General features: G+C 27.9%; 1 protein-coding gene across 1 annotated transcript; it reads left to right on the top strand.

Moving 5' to 3' along the window:
* Positions 1–453: 453 nt before the first annotated feature.
* On the top strand, positions 454–27215 carry LOC107162487 (uncharacterized). The gene is made up of 6 exons (XM_089219778.1): positions 454–935; positions 17222–17383; positions 17743–17913; positions 20003–20221; positions 20409–20584; positions 22830–27215. Exons 1-6 carry the CDS (start codon positions 833–835, stop codon positions 22998–23000), a joined length of 1002 nt encoding a protein of 333 aa, XP_089075904.1. The 5' UTR covers positions 454–832; the 3' UTR covers positions 23001–27215.
* Positions 27216–27987: the final 772 nt, after the last annotated feature.

Raw genomic sequence — 27987 nt, forward strand, 5'->3', positions numbered from 1 at the left:
TGATGATTTTCATGTAGGTGCACACGATTATAATACCGCGTGAGAGCTCTATGTCCGCTATTAGACAACTGCAGTTCTTACTGCGTACAATACAGGTGTACTTTAAGAAGTCTGTGTCCCCCCCCTCCTCACTTCTCCAGCCAACCGTCAGACGATAAGTTCTCCCCGTCTTGTCGCCCCAACGTTGCTGCACCGATATTATAATATTAAACAGTTAAAATGTGTATGAAGCTGCCTGCAAAGGTACCGCGCAATAAAATGTTATCGGATTATTATATATTTTCGGCGGTCGTGCTCGTGTTTCCTCGCCGACGACGGGTAGTGGGACGATATTGTACACGCGGCGGTTGCGACGGGACAGTGGGTTCAGCGTCGGCGGTGTCGGTGCGAAATTCCGAAGCGCATCCACTCGGCCAGCGAATCAGCCGTGCGCGCGCTTTCCCGCGGCACACCGCCGCCACCGACGGCAGCAGTTCTTCGCCGACACGTATCCGGCGCTGTCTGCAAGCCACATCTCATCACCACATCGTCTGCAGCAGTTCCGTTTGATTTCTATCAATTCGCAATTGGCGTTTATTATCGTTTCAGTTCATACATCGCCCATATCCGCTTTTTCTACCGTATCATATCCGGTAATATCGGATAAGGTCTATTGCGGGTTGACGAGCTGACCCTCGGTCGCCGGCGGGCTTCCATAATTGTCGTCACACAATTACATTCACTCAAACCATCGTATACTTATATCGAGTAATCCCCCGTGCCTGTACGACTTCCCGCTGACGACGCGGACGTCGCAGTTGCGGCAATCACCACGACGAGCCGACGACATGAGATGCAGTTGGCCGCCAGACGGATCCGATGGTTGTGTTTGTTGTGCGCGTGCGCGCTGGCCGATCAACGCGTCAACACCGCGAACAACGACACTGCACAAACAGGTAGCACTTCCGTCCGTCATGTCCCGTCCCGTCCGCCTCGCTTGTCCCGGCGAAGATCGTCCGTCAGACCTACCCTCTGCAGGCTCACGCAAACGTACCGCTCGCTACCCCAACTACCACCTCGGCAACGTTCCGCCGACGCAAACCCCTCCCCCACCACAGCTTTTAAGCTCCCAGGTCCACGGGTCAATGATGCATGCTGTGCGTGTATATTATGTTAAGTTATATTACAGTATATTATGTAAACTCTGATCAGTCGACCCTATCCCTCGGCAACCCCATTATAGATCTACCTGTACGAGTTTATACCATGCATGATTATCCGTTTGATTTCAGAATAGTCACTCGTCGTTTATTACACAAAATGTTACGTTTGTGAAAAAATCAGCTTTTAGTCAGGTTTATTGAATTAAAAACTCGTAAAAATTTATCTTCTTAAATCTAAGATTTGAAAATTCAATACAAGATTTTTCATGAGTTTGTTTACTTTTATCAAATACCGAAAAGTCAAATTAAATTTTTATGAGCATTTGAATCACAACATATTGGGAATTCACTCAATTTATCTTGTACCGATATTCTAATTTAAAATTTTGTTGTTATTCAGAAACGAAGCTTTCGAAGCTTAAAATTCACACCATATGCTTATTTTATAAATTCCTACACTTGATACCAACATTTTCAAAATATTTTATCAATTTTTAAGTTATTTATAGATATTTGAAATTTACCGTTTTTTTAGTTTTGTATTTTTTAAATGTTGATAACATTTTATTCATTGGGTACAAATCTTAGAAAATTTAAAACAAGGTTTCACGTAAGTTTTTACTTCTGTGACAAAAAAAATAATCTAAAAACTATATAAACACAGTTTTTTTTATAGTTATTTTAAATTTCAAATTTGGACAAAAATGCATATTAATTAACCAATAGAATAACAATTTTAGTCATATTGTTGTAATTAAAAAAAAATTATTCGTGGGTGCTTGAAATTTCTAGAGTATACTTTATATTCTAGTTTTAATAGTTAATACCATGCGCATTAATGACTTATATTAATACTTAATTATAAATTGTATACGTATACCTTTTATGAATGTCTGCAATGAGTGAGTCGTGTACATAAAGAATCTGGTTTGATTAATTTGGAATTTATTGTATAGGTTATTTTGAATAATAGCAATATAAATATTATAGCATAAAACTATGAAATATCCTAGACTGACAAACCGTCTCCGCTCAGAATCGTTAATCGTATACAATGATATTATATTATGATTTAATTCAAATTTAATATCATCCATTACTGCAGTAACCTACATGTAAACTACTGTACAGCAGAGCGACATCCACTTACTCGCTTTTTTTACTATTTTAGCATTTATTTTATATTTGTACAATATGTCAAAATGTATTAATACATCAACCAATCAATCGAAAATTAAATGAAGAAAACTGAAAAAATAATTACTAATTTACCACTACAGACGCATTACACACTTTTTAATTTCGTACTACACACAACTTTATACCCTGCTTCTTTGGTTGACGATAATTCAAGGGCAATCTAAAAAATTAATAATCATTGTGATAAAAACAGCAAAAAATAGTTTTTCCCAGTAAAAACGTAGTACCTATACATAAGGGCACATTTAAAAATAAATACAAATTTTCGAAGTCGGGTGAAGAATTTTGAATCACATTGTGCCTATAAAACTAACAGAATTTTGATTTTTGATTCTTAAAATAAAAAGTATAGATGTTTGTTTTTATTTGTATTTTCACATCTCAATCCCGATACTTTTTGTAATTATTGGTATTGAATATATCATACTATATTCTGATATATACATGAAATTACCGTTTATTTTAAAACGATCTGACCGCTGTTAAATAATTTCCGCTGAAGATCAACAAATTTCAATGGTAGCTCATTATTATATTATACATAGTATATAATGTACCTATACTTACAATCGCCACTTAGTGAAGAACCGTATCCGGAAGTTTGCCGAAGTAAAATCAAATGTTATCGATAACTACGTTAGCTAATACTTAATTTATATCATTCTTCAGTTTTGGTCATATAATTTAATATATTATTATTTATGACAGCCGATCATTGCAATATATTATTATACGCCATGGTATAGATGTATAGTGTATCAATATAACTAAATATATATTTTTTTCTATAGAAATATCACATATAGAATAAGTTTGAAGTATTCATTCTTATTTTTATTTAATTTATATAATATATTTTATAGTAAGTATAATTTTTTTATAGACTCAAGTGAATATTATCATTGTTCATTGGTCATTGGTGTGTTAGTCATGAGATAGGAATATTATAGTTTTATCAAGTTCTCGTACTCCTGGAAAGTATAAGTCGAATAAGGCGCAAATAAAATTTTTTTAAATAAGCGTACAAATATATTGTGAGTTAAAATATTTTTAAATTTAGAAGTTTCTGTACATTATTTATTCAGTGTTGCAGAATTAAATATCGTTAATATCGTTTTATTTTCGTTGATAATATATTAGTATGTATAGTTCATTTTAAATGATCTCTTAGCTTACACAATTTCGTCCTGATTAATAATAAATTAGCAAGTGTTGGGTTTAGATAAACTTTAAGGCTTGTATGTCAATTATAAATATAATATATTTATACAAACCTCAAATATTTATTTAAGTTGATATTCCATTAGTCTGAACATTAGTGTTCATAATTATTATAGTTGAATCAAAATATTATTTTATGATTTTTGAATTTTTAGTATATTATGCTTACAATATACTTGTTATGTCTAAAATGTATTGTAGGTTGTCGTTACGTTACGTTACGTTATCCCTATAAGGCTATAAGGCACTTAATCCAAAGTAATTTATTGTATTGGGTAATGGGTAATGAGTTTGCCATCGTATTTTTGTGAATAGCTTAATTATTTAGACTGAAATAATGGCCTTGTAACCATACTCTTGTAACAATTCTGGATATAGTTTGTCAAAAACTAAACCTACGAACATGGCTATAAACAAATGACATTTCACTGGTTTTGAGCACACTAATCGCACACACTCGCAATGACCAAATTACTCATGAAGGGTCATTGTCCATTGATCACCATATAAACCAATCAAAAATGTACTAGGTAAACGCTGTTTATGCACATCCTAACATAAGCGTTGAATTAGTATGATACAAATCCCTAGATGACACGGTTTTATGTTAACAATTTTTAATATATTTCTTACATAATAAGTATATAATAATGTTTATAGATTATATATTGATTCCAGTATGCTCGATTAGATGCACTGAACAAATTTATGTACACAAGTGAAATAGAAACCCCTGACAAGATTTAATAACTTTTTGTCTGATATTAAAAATATTGATGTTGACAGTACTTGACATTAAACAATATTTCAACTTTTTTTTTTCTTAATAATTTATACACGTCCTTTCATTACAATTACAGAATAACATTTTTTTATTCATATTACCGACAATTTCAAATTTGAAAATTTGTTAAATTTTTTTTAGGAACATTAAAAATAGCCAATTTGTAAATCGAACTTTTTGTTTGTAAAATTATTTAATATTCATATATTTTTAATAATTTTTGTCATACATTTATATTAATAAGGTAGTATCATTTTTGTTGTTGTTAGATGTTACTGCTATTCTATATAGTTCAAAAACTGATTTTATAAAAGTTAATAAATTACAAATTTTTCATTTATTTTTCTTTTTGAATTTATTGTTAACAAAAACGTTGTATACGTTTTTGAGTATTTGCATACAATTTTTTGATTTTATTGGTTTTAAAATGATTTATTTTTATTTTATTCTGAAGTTATGGTTTAGTTATTTTTTTGGGCTGAAAGTGTGATTCAACTTTATTAGTTTCTCTTTTATATATTGAAAATCTTATCTAGACACAATACTGTGTTGAATCATTATATATGTATATGTTTTGTTAATTGTTTACTTTAATCAAGTATTTTCTGTATAAAAATTTGAATGCAAATTATAATATTTCATATTTAGATATGAAATTATTTTATCTTTTTAATGATAAATTAAATTTAACAAGTTTTTATTTGTCGATATAAGATTTTGAACTATATTATTTTGTTTTTATCCATATCAAATATCAATCTACATAATTTCATATTATGATAACTTCATTATCTAATGCAATAATTTAAGAAATATTTGTTTGTAAATAATTTATTGTAAAAACGGAAATATTTATAAATTAAATTAAATAATTTTTTTTAAGTGAACATTATTATACTTTAATATACCACAAGCATTTTTAAGCACGATATTTTTAATCCATATTAAAATAGTTATTATAAATATTTTTTTGAAATCACAAAATAAATAAATATTAATATCGAATTTAAATAAATTTCATTTAGGTAAAGAATAATATTATACGAGTACTTATTTATATATAATAACTGTATATTTTGCATTTAAAATGTTGCGATATTGTAATTTGTATTGATAGTTATATATAATATATAAATTAATTTTTTACAATAAGTATTTGAGAATATTCTTATAGCCATCAAAAGTTAGCGTGAACAGAGAAAACATTCATTGATAATAATCCATGTATTGTTATTTAATATTTTAAATTGTATGAGTATTATTTCGACTTTTGCAGTTTTACAAGCATACAAATTTGTAGCCACCTGTTGATTTAATTTTATGCATAACTTTTTATTTTTTTTTTTAAATGTTAAGTTGATATATTTCAATTTACATATCACACAACATTTCACGGAATAGATTGTTTTAAAAATGATTATATAAAAAAAAAAAAAATGTAGTTGGTAAAAGGTTGTATTATAAATATGATATTCATTTTGAAAGTATCTATGCAACAATTTAACGTGTTTTTGAAATTTAAATATGATATGTTATTTAAAACTCCTACAATATTTGATTGAAATATGTTTGACCAAGTTTACTGTGAATATTTCAGTTATAATCGTTAAAAAAACAGCTTGGCTTTTGAATTTGTTAATGCGAATCTAATTAAATAATTTATTACAGTTAATACATATTTTTTAATAGATTTATTTTAAAAATATTGTATATCTATGTCTGCTGGATCAGTAAAAAAAAAAAAGGTATGTAGGTCATCAATTAATTCAATTATTTTATATTTGAATTAAAACATAAGAATAATAGTTGATCCATAAATCAGTTCACGAATAATTATTTTCTTCAAACATGTAATATTATACAGATACGCTCAGAGATAACTATGTATTAATTTTTTAAGTATCGAATTTCATGTACTACCGATATATAAAAACTTACATAATATGTAGATATTCATCAATAATATTATAGGAACAAATTCGAAGGTAAATTGTATTAGGTGAATACTGAATTGTATAATTGATAAATAACGAGAAATTAATTGTTATAATTAGTAAACATAAAAAGTTCCACGATAGCAAAATAAAAAACAAATTTGATATTTCAAAAGTGAATTATCCTTTTATTAAAAAAATATAGTGTTGCTATAGACATATATTTTTTTAATCAAAATATAAGTATGCACAGCATATATTTTTTTAATCAAAATATAAGTATGCACAGCATATTTTTAAGCTGTTATACGAGTTTGAATTAAAAAACGTGATAAATACATAAAAAATGGTATTATAAAATATAATACATTTAAGTAGATAGTTATTTAACTGGTATATCTAAGTTTCCTTCTTTTTGTCTTTCAGAATATATATTTTTCTTACGCGTTTAGTAAATATACGTTTTACTCCATGTTAGTCGTAACTCGTTAATCGCTGCGTGTATGAAATTCTTCATATTTCGTATTATTTGTCTTTTTTGTTATATATATATTATGTAATATGTATAATATTAATATCGTAAATTCATAAGATAATATTTTTCGCCGTATAAAAAAAACTTTGACTTGCATTAAAAAAATCAAATAGTTAGTCTTAGTTACTAATTGCTAAATATAGTTATTGTAATACAAGTAATATGTTAGTATATATTAGTTTTATAAAAAAAACTAGTTAGCTAGTTTTGCATTATTAATTTTAAAATGAAATATTTACTATTCCTAAACCAAGTAATATTTACCTAATACCTACTATGGTAGCACAAAAGCACATAAGAACAACACATCTGCATTGTTTACAAAAAGCAAACAAAATATTGTGAATTATTTTTACTTAAAATTTACGTACCTATACTAATTCTTTTAACATGTGTATGTACAAGAATCTAAACAATACATTGTTAAATAATGAACTCGGGTTCTTTAGCTATTTACATTACTATTACTACATATGTCGAACATTTTTATTGATTATCAGTTTAGTTGATCAGATTGTAAAACTATTTTAAAGGAAATATTGGTGAGAAAACATTTGTATAACACACGTTAAAACTTGGACTAACACATTTTTATCTCCCATAAATTGTAAAAATTACGAATCCTTTACTTTTGGTCTTATTTTATGATTCATTACGGTTTAATTTAAAATTTGGTTAATATTTTTTTTATTATTATTTGTGTATGTACTTATTTGATATTTTGATGAGTGTTCTAAATTTTGATTATGAAGTTTAAAAAAAAAATAATGTATACAACAGATTGAGCTTTAATGGATAATCTTGTAAATGTATTACCATGAACTAATATAAATAAAAATGTTCCTTTTTGGTTTTACTATAACATGCGCTTTACATTTTAAACAAAATGTTTTATATAACTGAATGCCTCTCATACGAAATGGATAGACGGGAAGCAGGCATCTCAAACATCCTGTCAGAAGCCCTCCACCCAGACAATATAAGACAAATAATAACCTTTATTACTAAGTCTAACCTTATTAATAGAATTTAATAATTATGTAACTTATTATAAATAATTTAGAGTTAAACAAATTGTTGCCAATGGCCATAGTTGCCGAGGCTTAATTCAAATAAAAAAAAAAAAAAATGTTTTATTAGTTTAATTTTTTGATAATGGGAAACTTAAAAAATGTTTTGTTATTACGATATAAATACAATAATACCTCCGTTATATATATTTAGTTTTTTTGAGAATTCATGTGTTTGTAAAATACATCATGTATTGGAATTAATGTTAAATATCAATACACTATGTTATTATAACACATTTTCGTAAATACCACGTCACTGGGCCTATGTTCTTCATCGAGTGTTTAGGTTTCTTTATTTCTGTATTATTAATATACTTATTTAGAAATTATGTTTCTACAGTCTTGTCCTGACTAAAACTTACATATTATTTAAATACCGTGGCCATTGTCTCAAACAATAATAGTTCTCAAATTATTTATATCACAATACAAACTACACATTTTGAAAAGGTTCACGTACCACTAAAATAAAACCTGTGTTTTCATTGGATATATCAAAGATACACGATATGCTTCGTAGTACCATTGTTCTCTATATAATCGTCGTTAAAATTTTTTTAGGTTAAATAATACCTTAAGAGGAAATCAGCGCACTGTTTATTTTCTCTTTCTGACAACATACTAGATAAAATGAATTTACACAGAATTATTATTTTTTGTGTTTTTGAGTATCCTTAGAGTAAAATTACCCATTACAAAAACTTAAATAGTGAATAATTTCTTTGTGGGTAACACGTATCGATTTGTCTAAATATTGTCTCAAAACATTCTAAACATCATTTAAATTAAATATTTTTATTTTATTTTGAAAGTGAAATGTAAAGTTATATAAAACCAATTTATCATACCCTCAAAATTATAATCATCTATAATTTTTGTAGATTACTTAAAAACCATTAAAAGTTGAAAGCGTTTTATCTATATTGCGCGTGGGTCTGAGAGAGGAAACAAATATTGCGCTGACTTCCTCTTATGTTTATTATTAATAAAAATTCAAATTATTTTTGCACGTCGTACTTATGAACTTGAGTTGATAATTGCTGTAGTCTTTAAATGTTTAAGAACTAATATAATGTATGTATAGGAAAAAAAAAATTAAAAAATCGTATAAAAATAACTAATACGAATATAATAGTATGATAATTAAGAAAAAATTTATATTTTCATTCTCTATATTAGTACCCATCACAGACGTGAAGACTATATAGAATGATTTAAAATGGAAATTGAATTGAATTTATATATTTCTCAATGAATATTTTTGAAAAGCGTTAATTTAAATTATTGTACTTAATACTTTTTTTCTTAAGCGTTGATATTTTTAAAATAAGAAATTATAATACATAATGAAAAGTTTTAATTGTATTATACTTGTGATTTCAAAGTTGTTGTGATTTAATCTTTCAAGAAAAGTTTTTAATGAAACAATTAGTGATTCAGGATTCTAAATTATATTGTTTTGCTATTTCAATGATTACTATTGCAAATAATAACATAATTATTACAGAAAATCCCTGCTTCTTATATATTCTAAAAAGTAAGGACTATTATAAGAATTAAACGATAGTCAAGAAATCACTTTTTTTTTTATAATTTATTTTATCAAACTTTAAAAATAAAGTTTTCTGAAATTAATTAAAAAACTGAATTTATGGAAGTAAAACTGCTATAATCTTGCTTTAAAAATATCTTTTGAATGTAGAATTACTGATTTTGTCTTGTATAAACTTTTAAATAATCTCAAATAAAAACTTTTGATTTTAACATTTTAAACTTCAGTAATTTTTTGAATAAGTTGAATATTGATAATTTAGTCTACAAATCCTTGTAAAAATAATTTTAAATAAATTGTCGGTTAAGAATATTGTTACGTGTAAGTTGGAAACTGGATTGGAACCTAATCTGAAGTGAAGTCAAATGCTTTTTATATATCTACCCCATAACAAACCCATCTGATATTTTAATAGAGTATCATAAACTGGATTTAACGAAAATCAAATAAATATATGACAGCTGACAACTGATATACAGAGTAGGTATGGCTACCCGTTTACTAATCACAAAAATCAACATTTTTTTTGCTATGTATAAATTATTTATACTGTTCATTTTATTATTTTATTTATTATTCGTTGGAGGAAAATGGATAGTGGAGGAAAATAGTATCTCGTTTTTGGAGGAAAATGACTACGGTCAAATTATATATTCATTTTGAATAATCTATTGGCGTCATTATAAACTTTTTAAATGATTATTATTTGACCCGTTGATCGCTTAAAAACGTTATTAAATTATACTTCGGACATAAAAATATAAACCGTATTTAATTTTGAAATATTTGCATTACTGATTAATTAATTTACCTAATTTATGACTGGTTTATCCAATAAGCCGCTATTAATATAGTTTTACCATTTTAGGTCATGCATATTGGTAATTGTTAATATGTCCAGATGCCCACAACGTCACAAAATAAATGCCCGGGAAACGACCGTTAATGCTCAAACAATGAATAAATGTATAGTATTGTATCGGTCGAGATACATGGATGACTAAACAATTTATGTGTATTTATTACAAGTATATAAATTTATGTGTATAATATATATAGTTAATACTAAAATAAAATTGAATTATCATAAAAATGCACACATCAGATTTGATAGAGGTATTATATTGTACATGTAAATTATGATTTAACAAGAACGAACCCACCTCCATCTTCAGTGCCATTTATTTTAATTATTTATATTCTAATTCTTATGATTTTTAATTAGGTGTACAGAAAGGAAATATTTTTTATTATCAACTTAGATTTCTTATGTAAATCTTAGAGCTGCAGTGATTTCATACAATCTTCAACATTGAGGGTGATTACTGCCTAGAAACCTTATCTGGTTGGTACTTTAAGGAGTGAAAAGTAGGAAATTCTCAATGTTGTTCTTAATATTGATCATAAATAAATAAAAACAAGAGGAAAACGTAAAATTATATTCAGTGGCCTACTGGCCTGTCTGAGGTCAGTGATTAATTATTGAATTAAAATTGAACACATCCATTACAATAACCTACTTTAACGAGTTACACTATTGAAATCTATTATACAACAAAGATAATTCTCTGATTTTCTGAGTGATGTTCTCAAATGAGTAAAGCCATCCTAATTTTTGGGATCCGGGTCATGGGACAATTAATGCGGGGGCCCCCTCAATCGTCATATTATGATACAATAAATAAAATAGTCACCAAGATTTGCAAAATGTTAGGAAGTGTAATCAATCAAGATCATTAAAATTAATGACATTGGCAAATCAAAGAAATAACACTAGCAGCAATATGATTTGTATCAGACTTAACAAAATAACACTAAATAAGTAATAACAAAAATATTGAACATTTAATGAAGTATTAAGTGAATAACCATATTAATTTAGTTACAACACCACTGCAGCGCTATAAGTTTATGACGCTTCAATAGTTCAATACTCGCGATACTGATTATGAATAAAGAATTTTGAATTTATTTATCATTAAAGTTAAGTGGAAAAAAAAACCAGGATATACTGAAAATGAACAATAAATTATAGTATTCACAGAACAGACCGAAAACGTGGAGATAACGAATACTATAAAGTATAAATGCGTAAACCCACATTTTTATATTATGAAGACTGGAGAAATCATGATAATGTTAATGTCGTAATATATAATAATATAACTAGATAACTAAATAAACTTATATGTACCCACTTAACTTCTGTTGTGTAATAATATAATATTCATGACAGTGTACTTGTAGCAAATCACAATGTAAATCATACAGTCTGACGTCAGAGAAAGCATTGTGTAGCGAGTATATGTGACAAAATGTACAAACTGAGAGAATATTCAAAAAAAATTTAAGATTTGTGTTTAGATATGCATCATGGAAGATGGAACATAACATTTATGAGGAAATAGTATTATTTCATATGACAAATATACTTCAGAAAATTTGAAACAGCGAACAGATTTTTTATTCACACAAAACCATGCATATTGTTTAAGCGTTTGATGAAAAAAAAAAATATATCTCTTTCACTTTTAGATAGCTGTTGAATCAAAAACATTGAAAAACATTCTTAACCTAATTAGCTATAAATAAATACATTTAAGTTAAACCAAGTAAAAGTGAAGGGCACTACTGAATTTGTATCCATAATTTTTATTCACTGGTAGTTAATTAGGTATAAATATGTGATATCACGATGGTTGGTGTGATTATTAGTAAGGTATTATTTCAGAGCTCAGATAATTAAATTAACATATCTGTGAAGTATAAACTTAGTACAACAAAAGAACCCGCTGATTGTGTGCATCTTTTTTCATCACCTCGCCAAATTGAGATCGGTTCCATTAAATCAGGGCAACAAGTGGGAAATGGGAATGCACAAATAACCTGAATGATTTTCGTTGGGATATGTGACGTGTTTTTCGCCAAACATAGATTCTTTTATATCAAATAAATAATTTCATATAATTTTTGATTTGAGCTATAGTTACTCTCAAATATATAATTAGGTTGTATTTTTATTAATATAAGCTCAATTTACAAAACAGTAATTATTATTTAGTAAGGTACATTCATAATTTAATTTTTAGATTTGAGTGTTAGATTGATATTGTTATTAATTTAATTTTAACGTTATAAAATATATGCAGACTATAAAAAAATGTAATTTCCATTTTTAAAAAATTTACCTAATATGATTCATTTGAAAAGATATTTAAAAATAATCGTTTAGTTACATCTTGTAGCTTAAAATGTATATTAATTTATTCGAAGCGCTGTAGCCCATTTACGAAATCAGCCATAGAATTATTTTAGTTCTCAAACGTATTGATATGTATAATTCAATCTAGTGAATTCTATGTATTTATTGTTAATTATAACTAATATTTATATAAATTTAAGCTAAAAACCATAGCTGTTGATGCTTAACCATGAATTTAAAAAAAATGTATATATTATAACACCGTTTTAAGTTTTTGTAAGTAAATAATGGGTTATAACTGAATAAGTTTCTCTAAATCTTTTATAGAAATATATTGTGTTGCCTATTTTGTATTTCTAATATATTCATTGAATTGACTTGAAATAATATAGTTATTGCTTATAACTTTTAATCAAGTATTCTTTTCAAATTAACTATAGCTAGGTGCTTAAAAATTAAATAAACTATTGCAAATTATGAACCAACCCATTTAAAATTGTTATTTATTCATAAACTATGACATCGCTAAAATATATATTAAAATTTAATTACTTTACAGTTTACATTGTATATATTTTATTCATTTATACTTTGTTTAATAGTTTTTCATCAGAAACCTGTAAGCGATGTTACTTTAACATAAGTTTCTTGTGTTCAATAATATGAAATACTCAATGATCGATAAAATATACGTTAAACTGCATGTCACGTCACGCACGTAATTATACCTACATATATGTTAATATTTTATAGTCCATTTATATTATTGGTATGTACCTATAGAAAACTTTAACAGTGTCATAATCATTATTATGCACGTAAACGATTTTCCGCCATTTAAATGATAAAACGTAATTACTAAAATATTACTACCTCGCTGTTTTGTGTTTGAAAATGTTCTGAACTACATGTTCCACATATTTAAGTGGCTAAATGAGAAAATAGGCAAAGTTTTCCACTAGAATTTATGTACTTGCAACATTTACATTTAAGACTTTTAGAGAAGTGTAACAGATATAACACTTATACTATTTAATAATCTTTTTTTTTTTAATACAGTTTTGTGTTTTTGAATACATATTATTTTATTTGAATAAATCATCAAACCAAAAAAACAAATTTAAAAAAATCATATATAGGTGTATAATACATATCAATTTTATATCTATAATTTATCAATTCGTAGATGTTTACTTTTTTTGAATGTTTACTATGGTCAAAAGTTAAAATTAAGTTAAGTTATTAAAAGTTTAGATGAGTATAATATACCACAGTTATATGGAGCACCATGCACATTGTGCCATATTGCTCAACTACAATTATAGTAAATGCTTATAATTTTAAACTGTAATAAAATAGCATATGTATTTATCGTGAAAATAAACCCGTTTTATGATCATAAAACAATTTATTAAAAAAATCCGTGTATGTATTTTGTTTTTTAGACAGTAATTTAAAAATATCCATCTTCACTGAATAATTTTTGCGAACAATAGATGTAACCTAAGTTTAGAAACGTTAATGCGACAATATTTGTGTAGTGTAAGTGTAAGCCGATAACGAGGGGATATGAAAATAAAATATATAAAAAATCGATGTGAAAAAAACAACGGGCACCAACTGACGCAACTGTTTAATCTATGTATGCCACGGCGGAAAAAACGTTTTTGCATTTATTCACCTTATATATATATAATATATATATATATCACATTTTGCGTCGTTTCAATAAATGCGCGTGGCAGTGTAAACGTAGTGATATTGGATAGATGATTTTTTTCTTTTACGAATTGTTCGAATTCCAATCGTTACAAATTATTGCTCCAAAAACAAAAAAATTAATATAATACAAATCGAGCGATGATTGAATATTATAAATTTTTTTTTTTTAATATTGTTATGTGCATATTGTAGCACTGTTTTGTAATTTTGCACAGTTAACATATTTCACTACCTATGATGTGTTTGCGTAATCATAAATATAATAAGTATTTTTATTGATTCCTAACACTTTAAACAATATTTTAAAAGGCCGTAACAACTAGCTTTTAATTATACATAATAACATTTGTATGACGGCGCATAAAATAGGCAATTTTGATACGTACATGTGTACAATAACAGTGTATTAGGTAATATAGATATTAATATGTAATATTATTTAGCTATAACGACTAACAAGTTATGATTAATAAATTATTATTATTATTATCATACTATCATAATCTCATCCATCATTTATTTTTATTATAATATTAATATTTTTATAAAGCATTATATTTGTAAGCCGTATTTGGTCCAATAAAGTCATAAATTCCTAATTTTCAATGTATGCTAAATGGTTATGATACGTAATTACGTATTATACCTACGTATTGTATTTGAATTAATTTTTTACTAATACGCTTCCAATTCACAAATACTGTTTGGCGAATTTTGTAAGATAGCTTAAAATAAAACATTAATTACAACCTAACTGAAGTTTAATGCTTCAAGTTTTATTTTTGAACAATGTTTATGTGAACATTTTAAACAATATAAATTACAATCAAAACAAAACATTTTTTAGTCTTAGCTTTGGAAATTAATACTGTATAACAAAAAAAAATATACATTCATTATTACTCTGCTTAGTATCTTAAATATACAGTATATAAATATGTCTTAGTTTTAGTAGGTATTCATTATATTTTGTTGTAAATATTTATAATTTTACTTATTTACTAATTATTATAATAATATATTCATTTTACTCTTTTTAATATTATATTTTAGTCTTTAGGGTATAAAATTATAATGATACACATTAAGAGAATATGGCTTAACTGATTAAATTTACCGTATTATGTACATTCCAACAAGTTTTTATTGATTACAAGACAAAGTAAATATAATACTTGTGATGATGAATATGAACTTAAATAAGCAAATAAATTGAAGGGTTTCAATGTTTAAACAAATAATATAAATTATAGCATATTATTATTATTTATTTATTTTTATCAGGAATATATTTTTCATCAATTATTAACCATTTATTAAACAACACGTAAAATATATATAAAATAATAAACAATTGAAGTATCTACTTTCTATTTCTATAATCCAGACTTATGTTGGAAACAGATGGTTATTAATTTATACTAAAAATACAAAATACAATAAATTGATACATAAATAAACTTATATATAACTACAATATAAGGTTGTATTTTATATTATTAAATTTCAAAAAAATAAAAATTAATAGAAGTTTTATTTACATTAATATTTTTGTCTATTCCTAAATACGAGTATTTCTTTACATTATTATTTCCATTGACATAACTATGTAATTATATTATTATAACATATTTGATTTTTAATTTCTGAATGTTGATTCGTTTCTATTAAATCACTTTCAAGATGCAGATAATAGGTATTTGTAGAGAACATTTCTAAGTATCATAACCCGATTAAAACAATATTACTTTATTTTTATTTAGTGATAAATATCTAAATGAAATTGAAAAGATTAATTTGTTGGTTATGAAGTTCATTCAACATGCATTGATTATGTTTTAAAAAAAAAAGTTAATCATTTAAACGAAATCAATATTATTTAATTTGATTATAAAATTATTATTCATAAAATTAATAATTAAATTAAATTGTTTTTCTTTGCTTTGTGTTTGAGCAAACATTTTTCTAAACACAGAAATTTAAAAAATATGTAATTTATCAAAATTCTCAATTTACTGTATATATTGTAATTAATTTACGCTTAACAACTTAATGATATTAAAAATTCTTTATTATATCAATAAGTTAGATGACCTTGTATGTCAGAAACACTTTAATTTAATAAAAAAAAAAAAAAATCAAAATTCTCTAATATTTTGTAAATTTGGTTCGTATATAAATATAAAATGTAACAAAATAAAAGAAAAATTGAATTTAAAACATCGTTTTAGTGATACAGGTACCTTGGTAGTATATTTAGATAATGATTACATCTGATTTTAGCAGTACTTAATTGAAATTTCGATAGTTTAAAATCAACTAACATTATTTTAATTTTTAGGACCTTGCTAAACATTTTTTTCTTTCCGACATGGTTTTAAAGTACAATGTACAATTTTGAATTGTGGTATACGAACAATTAGGTTATATTATCACCAGTCATTATATTATTATTTATTATAGTGTATACTATACTACAGTGTATCTACCCACTTTAATTTTTTTCGTGTAAATGTATATAAATACACTATTTTTTTGAAATCAAGATAGATATTGCGTTAAATATATATCAAAGTTTAATATGTTATACAGCACACGTTTGGTGTTCGATTAATTCTCATACAAAAGAATAGGTTTTTAGGTCAACAATAATATAACACCGTGACCGTGTTTTGGGCGGGAAATTCAAATATAAAAGTTAGTAAATATTATCCGAACAATATGATATTATTGAGCAGGATATTCGATATTATAACAACTTAGTTATGGAAAATTCAAAATTGACTATATTACCGTCTTATTTACGTATAATACGAGAATATATACTTTAATATGGTTCCGTCTGTGTGATTGCAGGGTTGGGAGATCAGTGTTTCCAAGACGACACGTGTCAGTTGCATGACAAGCACGCGGTGTGCGCACAGGTGGACCACAACGCAATATGCAAGTGCAAACAGGGCTACCACATCGTTACCGTTTCCAGGCCTACCAACGCCAGGAGCAGTTTTTGCGCCCAAGGTGCGTGTTTATTTATATGATGTATTATTATATATTATTATGTACTTATAACCTTATTTCGTATGGTCATAATATAATATACCTAATAATAATATGAAGACGAATACCGAAAATGATTTACGTTTTAATACGTTATTGGTAAACATATGTACAATGAATACATAATATATTTTAATTGTATGTACCACGTGCGAACACACATATTTTGATGTAGTGCAGGACGTAAAGTAAAGTAAAGTACCTAAGCGACCTAGTATTTTCGGGTGTATTTTATTATAATCGTACGATGTATTTTTGTAACTGAGTGTAAATACATTATAATGTTATTTTGGTTTATGTTTGTTGTTGTCATCTTGCAGACGATTCGGACGGCAAAGCTGGCGGTTCGTCGCTGCTCGGCGTCGTGGTCGGCCTGCTAGTGTTCTCGGCGCTCATCTGTTTCGGGCTGCGCCTGTCCACGGCCTCCAGACCTCGGCATTTCCCGACCACCAACTTATATCCGAACAAGCTGCTGTGCTCACGTCAAACTAGTAGGTCGCCTTTTATCGATTTTTGGCGTGACGCGTGTATGTGTGTGTGTGTGACTGTGTCTGTGTGTGCGCGCGCACCGGTCGATGATGTGGGGGTGGTCGATGTTCCTCCCCCGCCGGTGGATAAGACTCGAGGGATGAGGGCAGCACTCGGTCGGAAAGAGGCCACCTGGTATTCCCGCCTACCTATCGTGTTTATGTGTATAATACGAACTACGTACCTACGCATACAGCATTATACAGAGTGGGCCGTGACGTCTCTCCCTCGTCTACAGCAGCCCACGCGTACCTATACACTATACTGCACACTCTGTATTATAGATAGGTACCTATACATGGGTTATGTAATATATGTTCATGTACATACGTACCTATATATTTACACGGATTCACGTATTAAACGTGCGTCTACCTGCGTGAATTAATTCATGAACTGTACCATTCTGACGCGTGTTTACAACCCTCTCACGTAATGGCAACGATCATCATCGGCCAACGACCAGCAATCGGCTCTATTTATAGTACTATTACACACACATACATATATATTTATGTGTGTGCCTGTGTGCCCTCCCTATATACTACCACTCTATATATCTCCACCGTAGCACACCGTTAGTAATTGTAAACGGTCGGTGCGGTACAGTGGTGGTCGGGTCGTCGCGATGAAAGTGGGCGCGGGTGGAGACAGTGATGAACGATCAACTCTGTTTTCTCTGCTGTTATTTATTTTTTTCCACCTCGCCAACACCGTTTCGTGGACCTGAATTTATTCGTTTCGCGGGTAAAATAGGTAAACTGCGTCTTTTTCCCCTTATAGATTATTATTTCGTTTCTATGAGTTTTCATTCATCACGCCACGCGCCGTCAACCGTTGCGTTGTTGTATATTGTTGTCTAAATTTATACCTGCCCAGTATAAGTACCTCCACTCGCCGTATATTCGCCTACATTGAACCGTATACGTCGAAACTTGAATAACATTTCATCGAAAACGAATTACTATAAACGTAGATATAATGATATCTAAACATTCGTATAAAAAGTGTGCACTATAGGTACACCGTGCAACTTAAAACAGTTTCACTATAAATAAGTACCTTACAAACAACTTTCTTTTAAGCTAGACATTTTCACCGAATATAGAACACTATTATGGTATAAAATATTTTGATTGAATTTTTAAAAATTTTATTCTATCTTTTTAAAAGTTAACATATTATAGAGGGTGTTTATATTATTAATACGCGCAGTGTACTCGTATAGTTATAAGTTATATTATGTATTTTATATAAATGTATGATAGTATGAATATTGAGTACCTAGTAGATATCTCGATAGTCATTTTCAAGGTTTTCCTACATGTCTAACTTAAGGCCTGATAAGTGACAGGTACAGCAATAAGCACTTGAAATTATTAACATTAATGGGACCAATGATAAAAAATATTTTTATTTTTAGTTAGTAAATTACATTATCCTAGTCATTACCGCTTCTGTTCATTTATTATATTTTTATTTGTTAGAGATATATTCATTTCTTAGTTTATTATGCGTTTCATTAATTTAAGTAAAGTTTTTGACATCATATGACTTCCGTTTGCCATGTCAAAAAACTTACAACAAATATAGTTAGTTATGAACCGTTAAACTACTCAAAACATTTGAGATTTAATTATCTAGTTTTTTAATACGATTGAAAGTTTGGTCATAATATAATTATTAGCTAAGATTTATTATTATGAATACTTTGAATATTGCAGTTGCGACGTTTTCCTGAAGTACTTCATTATGCCGATTCTAAACACAGTACCTAATATAATAGTAGAAATCTGCGGTCGTTTTGTCCAAACAGCGCGTAAAAACTTTTTATAGCGCTCCTATATGCTTCACAAAACTACTCCAATAGATTTCACGGTAGGAAAAATTAATGAATGTTTTGAGTAAAATGCAGGTCTTAAAATACTAACAAACCTAAAAAAAAAATTGTATACGTGTGATAAAACGAATATATGGTGAATTCAACCTGTTCATCGCAGGATTTGCAAGTATATTTTTCTGTGACATTTTAATTTCGCCCCGTGTTTACAGAGGCATCTTCGAGCAAACATTACGGCACGTCAGACTCTGCGGCGGCCAATGGCCAACAAGAAGATGAGAGTAGTGTCGGTCAATCGGAGGCCAAAGACGATGAGACCAACAGGGTTGGAGCTGCCAGGGCAGCTGCTTTCATATTGATCTCTTGCCGGCCATCTACGTCGGAGTCACCAACGGCCTCGCCGGGCAGGACAAAAAGGGCAAAAAAATTGGGTACCTAAACATAATAAACACGAATCGCATCATTTTATAAGCTACATAATACAATATATTATTATTATAAACCGCGTCCACATAACACATTATATGCACACGCATCTGGTGCAGAACGACCACGCATTCTGTAGCCTGTGGCCTGATGACAAATTGTCAATTTTTCTTTTAATATATATACCTATAGGTTATGGCCGCACTGGCAGCGATCCAGCTGTGCACAGCACATCATCAGTGAAAACATACAACTTGAAATGGTATCAAAGGGACCAGCAGAGAAGGCATTCGACAAAGAACAGAGAAGCAAAAGGCACTCCACCTAGTCATTGTTCGACCGAACAACTAATACAAAATAGCTCTAAAGTAAATAAAAAAAAATATTCACTGCACAAACACACACACACGCACACCACCCATACATCTTAAAAAGTAATATTCGAAATAAAATTCGCGGTATTATTATTATTATTGTTCAAACTCCAGCTGTCTTCGTCGTATTCTAATACATAATATTCCATACAATTCGATTCATCTTATTAACGTCTTATTTTTCGTAACAAATTCAAAACGTAATAAATTATACTTTTCACTCTGACCACGGTTCGTTTTATTTATATATTGCACAGCAGGTTTTCATTGTATCGGGGATAACGCCTCACGTCACGTATTATATGTGGAGTCAGAGAGTACCTATACCTAATATCAAAATCCCCTATATAATATTATGTTGAATGGATTTATGTTATACATGGTTCGCCTGGACCAAAGGTTGATTCAGTATAGTCAAGAATTATGTTTTATGTTTAGTTGCTGTGTAGTATAAAGTATAAGCCTGGGATAAGTCCTAAATATTTATTTTATTATTGTTCTGCTTTTGAAGAAAATGCCGTAAAAATGAATTATTGTCATTTAGCCTATAACTGAAATTCAAGGTTACAAATTATGTATAATATATTACGATAGTAAAAGAAAGTTGTACATAAACATAAAATATTTAATTTTCATTGTTATTTGATCTAATAAGTGTTATTTTCTTGTATAAATTGTAAAATTTAATTTTAAATATTTCCATACTGGAATATTTAAACTTTTATTTAAGCAGTAATTATTATAGAATAGTTTTGACTTAAAAACTTATATTCTCAAAGGTTTGATAATTTATTTTAAGAGCACGTATTTTGTATATTTTATTGAACCGCGGTCTGGTTAATTAATGATAAAAACTGTTTGTAATTTAACTACAGCTAGGGTATACCATTAATTTACATAATTTATTATAAAGGTTTTTTTTTTAAATTTAATAAATTTAATTAAATAATACAATCAATAAAATAAAATAAATTCCTCGAACAACAAGTGCCAATCCTAGATCTACGGGTAATACAAATGTGTCGAATCTAATTAAATCACGTAAATTTGAATTTATATACTATAGCTCAAATGCGAAATAATGTATATAATTAAACTGTTAAAAGTGACATAATAACATAATATTATATTGACGTTAAATGTTGACTTTTTGAATAATGTCGTGCGTTGATGAATGACGTACAATCAGTGTTTTCATGTTAAATCCGTAATAAGTCGATCTATAAAACATATATTTTTATCACCGATGACCCACAATCCACAGACATTCGTCATCTTTTTTAAAAATACTAATATAGTAATATAGTACCTAATATGGGTCAAATAACGATTTTCAATCATATGTATATGTAGTACTTATATCGATGCGAAAAAAATAGCAATGCCAATAACGCCATTGGTATAGCTAGTTAGAAGCAGTAACTACTTGGTTGTGAGATAGAGGGTTGGAAGGCTAAAGTATTACAGAATATTAATATTTTATACCAAGGTAATAGCTCCATCATGTGTGAAATTAAAGGGAATTAGTCAAGTTTCGAGACTTCATGAGCTACAAAATGCAAAACTTCAAAATGTGCACACATAAAAGTTGAAGTATTCAATTGAATATATATTGTTTAAAATATATATTAATATATTATACGCAATGATTTATGTAAAAATATATACCTACACTATTTAACCTACAACTCTAAAAATCAATTAATTATGATTTCAAATTGTTTTTTTTTATTAAGCCTAATCCACCATAAAAAAAAAACGAAAAATAAAGGGAATGTATACATTTTTTATTAAGTTTATTTCTTCATAATAAGTTTCTGGAAAAAGTCCAAAATCTTAAATATTTTAAGCCATATCAAGATAAAAAATATAAGTCATTACTTAATCAAAAATGATTTATTCAAAAATTTTGCAAAATCTGATTAAATATATTTAATCAGATTTTGCATATATGCACTAAACATTATTAAATTTGAAATCCGTGTACATCTCGAAACAAATGTGCAGTATTGAATTACATTTCTTCTATTTACTTTCCGAACAAATATGCTAATTAATAGTGTATCGATTTCATATTATGACATATCATTATAAATTTACAGTTATTGATCGTGCAACATAATAATTAATAATACTAATTGTTACGGATCGATATTTGTATAATATACAGCTCTTCGATATAGGTATATGTGTATGTAATTATATTATGTTATTGATATAATTTTGTCGTGCCTTACAGGACGAATGTTCCAGAAACAGTCAGACCACGTTGAACTCTAAGGATAAGTCAAAAGCGTCGTCTGTGAGCCGCATCGAACACAGAGCGCTGGTCCATCATTCGGCTGCGACGAATAGCGGTAGCGGTAACTGTCCGGAACCCATATCCACGACAGTTGAGCTATCGGAATAGCTGATACAACGTCCGGAAGGAATTAACGCACAGGGGACACGATTAGACGTATAAGCAACGCGTGCGAGTATGATAAGAAATGTACATAAGAAACGATAGTGTAATATTACTAATATCGTTAAATTCAATGGTCTAAATACGCGTATAATGGTGCAATTCTCTATTTTAATAATTTAACAAAATATAGTATGTTATGTGCTCGCAGAGAGGCCGTAAGTTTGTAAAAAGCGGCATAACTTGTCGTAATGGTCCGGGGAGGGATAGGATTACGAGTGATCGATTGTCTGAGATTGTTTTTTTTTTTTTTTTTTTGTAGCCGATAGAAATAATAGGTTTGGTCGAAAGGCCCTATTCAATGATGCCATGCGAGAGTGCAACCCTGAAAAAAATATCTTTACACATTATAACGAGTATTATGGCCATTGCGCACATACATTATATATGTTTTATAAATTTCTACAAATATAGTCCTTATAATATAGGTCCTTCGATAATTAAAGGTATGCTCGCATTTTGAACTCACGTTTGATCATTACAATAAGTATTTTATATTCCATCATGACGTTCAGATCAGTGGCAGAAAAGTGACACAAGGGTGGCCGTACTTATTATAATATATATCATCATATATACTTATCGACTTCGCGTGGGAATTTTTTTTTGTCTCTCGTCAAACGTCACTCAGTGGCGGCACCGTGTACCTATATGGCTAGATTATAGTGTGGAGGATTCGACAATATTTTAATTAAATAAACTTTAAAAAATAAAAATACCTATAGTCATAATATGTCCCAAATTCATCGTGTATGTTGTAGACGGTACACGGACCTAAAGACGAGATGCATTTTGCAGGGCACAGACAAGTAATGCAGCGAATAATGAGATGCACTTACCTTATGTGTATGTGTGTATGTGTGTATGTGTGTGCGCGCACGCTTGTGTTACTGTAACCCATTCGATTAATCCCCTGCGGAAATCGACCTCGATGACCGTGCTGAGTTGTTTACTCAAATTTTTCAAAACTCATACTTCCACGATATTCCTTACACGGGGAACAATATTTTTATATTATTTCTAGATAAATGTTTTATACAAGTAAACGATATGTTTGAACGTATGGTATGTACTTCATACATATTGTGTAGCTGATATTAATTAATAATAAAATAATTATTATTGTTACCTATATCTACCTATAATACATACCTACCCATATTTGATATATTTTAATACATAATATGATGAATATCGCATAGCGTATGCGTGCCTGTGTTGACGTTGAGACTAATCATTATTATTAATCTATGGAATGTATTGATATTATTATTATTTTATATTACCTGTATGGCCATATTATACTATACATATACGATATACATATTATATACCTATATGTGGGTTAGAAAAATCATAGTTATTATAATTTATAGTTAATAAGAAATAATTTAAAGAAAACGTGTGAAAACAAACTATAAAAAAGAATTATAGGAATTTACGTAGGTATTACACTAGCACAATTGGTATAACTAGTAGATTTGTCGGTAAACAATATAGTCGTATAGAATTCCATTTTACAATATTAAAAAACAGCCCGTTGTGCAATGTCGAATGATTTTTAAAACTCATAGCAGGCATTTGTCCACGCATTATATATATGATGACTTATATATTATAATTTATTCATTCAGCGAAACTGCAATTTCGGATTAAAGTATCAGCGAAAGTAAAAAAAAAGTAATTTTATATTTTTTAATTCAATTATGATGATATTTCGGTTCAAGTATACATTTCAAGACTATATAATACTATAGAGATGATATATAGGGGTAAAATATATAATATAAATTACCATTGATTTGTTGAAACTTAAAATATTAATTGATATTGATTCCATTTAATATTTTATCACTCTACCATTTTGTGTGGTATTACGATTAAGTAATATATTAATATTATAGGCATCGCGTTGTTGTGGTTGACGCATAAATTATTGATTAAGACAATAACCCAATAGAATTAAATATATTTATCATACACATAGTGAATGGGTGAATACTGTATGCGTATCCACATGAAACACATTGCATAGCTAGCATAAATAATAATCAACCGAAATTCACAAACGATTACTCAATATTAAGGACAGAAAGAAACAATTTAATTTTTCCGAAGGCTGCAGATTGTATGATATGAGTTTACTACCTATATTTATTATATAATACCGGAAAAAAAATGAATATCAAACGTGTTAATTAGATATTTAAGGAATACAATATTTATCATATTATGATTGAATATGATTTTATAAATTGTGTTTTGATATAAGTTTTTGATCGATTTTAATTTTGTTTTGGTTTTAAATGGTTTATTAAATTAAAATACATAAAGGCGTGTGATTTATTTATGTGTTGATTATTAGTATAATACTATGGTTATATAAATAATATTATAATAATTGTGTACTACTACTATATACCTATATAATAAATAATAATATATAAAATATATTTTGAATTATTAATGTAAATTGTGTTTAAGAATAATAATAGTGATTCTGATACAAAAATATAATCCTTTGTAATAAAAAATAAACCATATGGTATAGACATTTAGATTACATAATTGTTAGTAGACTTATGAAAACAACAATTTTCTTTATTCAGTGTTATATAATCCATTATTATTATGGATGTATTATATTTATATATAGATCTCGAGTTAATATTTTATATTATAAAAATTAATTAAAACATAATAATATTATACATATAATATCATAGACCTATTAATATGGTAAAAAGTTTATGTTTAATATCTGTTACTGCATACATTAAATACCTACATAATTGTTGTACACAGTAATACAATACTCACATTATAACAATATGTATAGATGGTTGCTATCTTTATTATTATTATTTAATATTTAGTAATAACGACTTTGTTTTATATATTTATTTCTAAAATGTAAATTTAAAAAGTGATGTGATAGGTATTATTCACACGTCTGAACGTAGAATATTTAAGATCATACATAAACGATTACAGTAGTTAAATTTATCATACATAAAATTTTCATACATTCGGAGTGTCATGGAACCGAAATTATGCTTATACTCTGGTGACGCATATTTTGAGGGAATTCGGATCTTGGTATTTTTTCATATATTTATGACTTTTATTAACTGTTTAGTAATACAACTGTTAAATGAAATAAAAAATTAAAATAACTGTAATTCAAAATATTCAAGAAGTTGACTAATAGCTGTTTTAGTTGAATTAAAAAATTGATTTTTCATCTTCTCCCTTGATTAAGCTTTATATTAAACATTGACTTATCCGAGAAACGTGTTAGAATCTCTGCTAACAGTGTGTCAGTGTTACTACTTACTTAATAATAGTGATATTAATTATATTATTGCAGTGCACCTGACAATATTCTAGTTCTGTTTTTAGTTTTTGTGATTCGTTCGGACGTGTGTAGAACCCTAACCAAACTATCTACCTATTAGCGTGTAAATGATTATTTTATTTCGCCACATCATATCACCAAACCTATAATTTCACCAACCACCCGGCACCCCTTCACTATAGATTTCGTCGTTTATTTTTATTGTTTTTTCGTCCCCATGGACAATATAACATACGGGATTTGTCGATGCGTGACATTTACGCTGGATTCGGAAACGTGGCAGTGTAGAACATGATGTTATTATAATATTATACTAAACGAATAAACCTATTATAATAATACAGCGTGTGACGTGTGTATATCGTTAATGACTTTATAAACGAGTTTAATGTTTCTTTTTTTTTTACGATTTAAATTATGTGTGTTCGAAGGGTGTTTTAAACGTAACGATAATTATTATATTATGAAAAATCATATTAAATTATACGGTCAATTTATTTGACGCTAAGTTACATAATTATATAATAATAAATAATACTCGCTGCAGTGTGGTCGTGCTGCGAAAAGTCTTAACTCTTAAGTAAAATATGAATTGTGTGTTATTATTATTTAACCTTTGATATTACTATGCATTTTTAACATTACGAATGTTTATGGGAATACAAATATATTATTAAATCGTGTAACGATCATATTATTATTATATTCGACACGGCTTTCTTATTGTAAAAACTCGTGTCGTCATATGATTATTGTGTGTTATATTATTATTATTGTAATTATAAAATGTTAAAAACATCAAATTGTATTAATTATTCTATTTTAGTATTCAGACAGCTCCTTTTCAAATAATAGAAATATATAATAGGACTCGCCGGACTCGGCTGCTCGGGTAATTTTGCCTCCGTTTGATTTTTAGTATATATTTAATATTATCTAAAGAGCTCGAGACGACGAGACTTAAAAAAATCACTTATACTTTATAGCTACAAAAACATAAATAAATTAATAATTAATTTTAGATACAAAAGAGTACAAACATTTTTTTAAGCAAATCCATTTCTATGTATTTCTTAAGAATAATGAAAATAAAAATAAAAATTGATTTTAACTTAGAAATTCCTAATTCTAACACCTTAAATGGCTTAAATCTTAATGTGAACAAATATATTATTCAGATATAAAATTTAAAATATTTTCTTTTTCTTAGAAACTGATCGCACATAAAAAATACTAAAAATCAGCTGATTATTAAGGTCTGCAGATTCATTAGATTGGTCGGTAAATGGGCCACATTTTATCTATAGGTATATAGGTTTATCTACTTAGTGTATTTTTTACAATATTTTTTTTCATATTATTATCCGGATATCGAGCCACAAATTTATAATATGAAAATATACGAATGTATTTATTTATATTATAGTAGGTACCTATATAACTTTAACATAATCTATATAAACAGGTTACATAATTACTAGTTTTTTTTTCAACAATTGTATTATTTAAACACATGATGGGCCATATTATAGGCTAATATCCTAAATATTTTCATATTTTAAATTTTTCAAGGTC

The sequence above is a fragment of the Diuraphis noxia genome, unplaced genomic scaffold (genome assembly GCF_037042655.1).
Source record: "Diuraphis noxia isolate RWA-SAM2 unplaced genomic scaffold, SU_Dnox_SAM2 contig0002, whole genome shotgun sequence".
Taxonomy (NCBI): Eukaryota; Metazoa; Arthropoda; class Insecta; order Hemiptera; family Aphididae; genus Diuraphis; species Diuraphis noxia.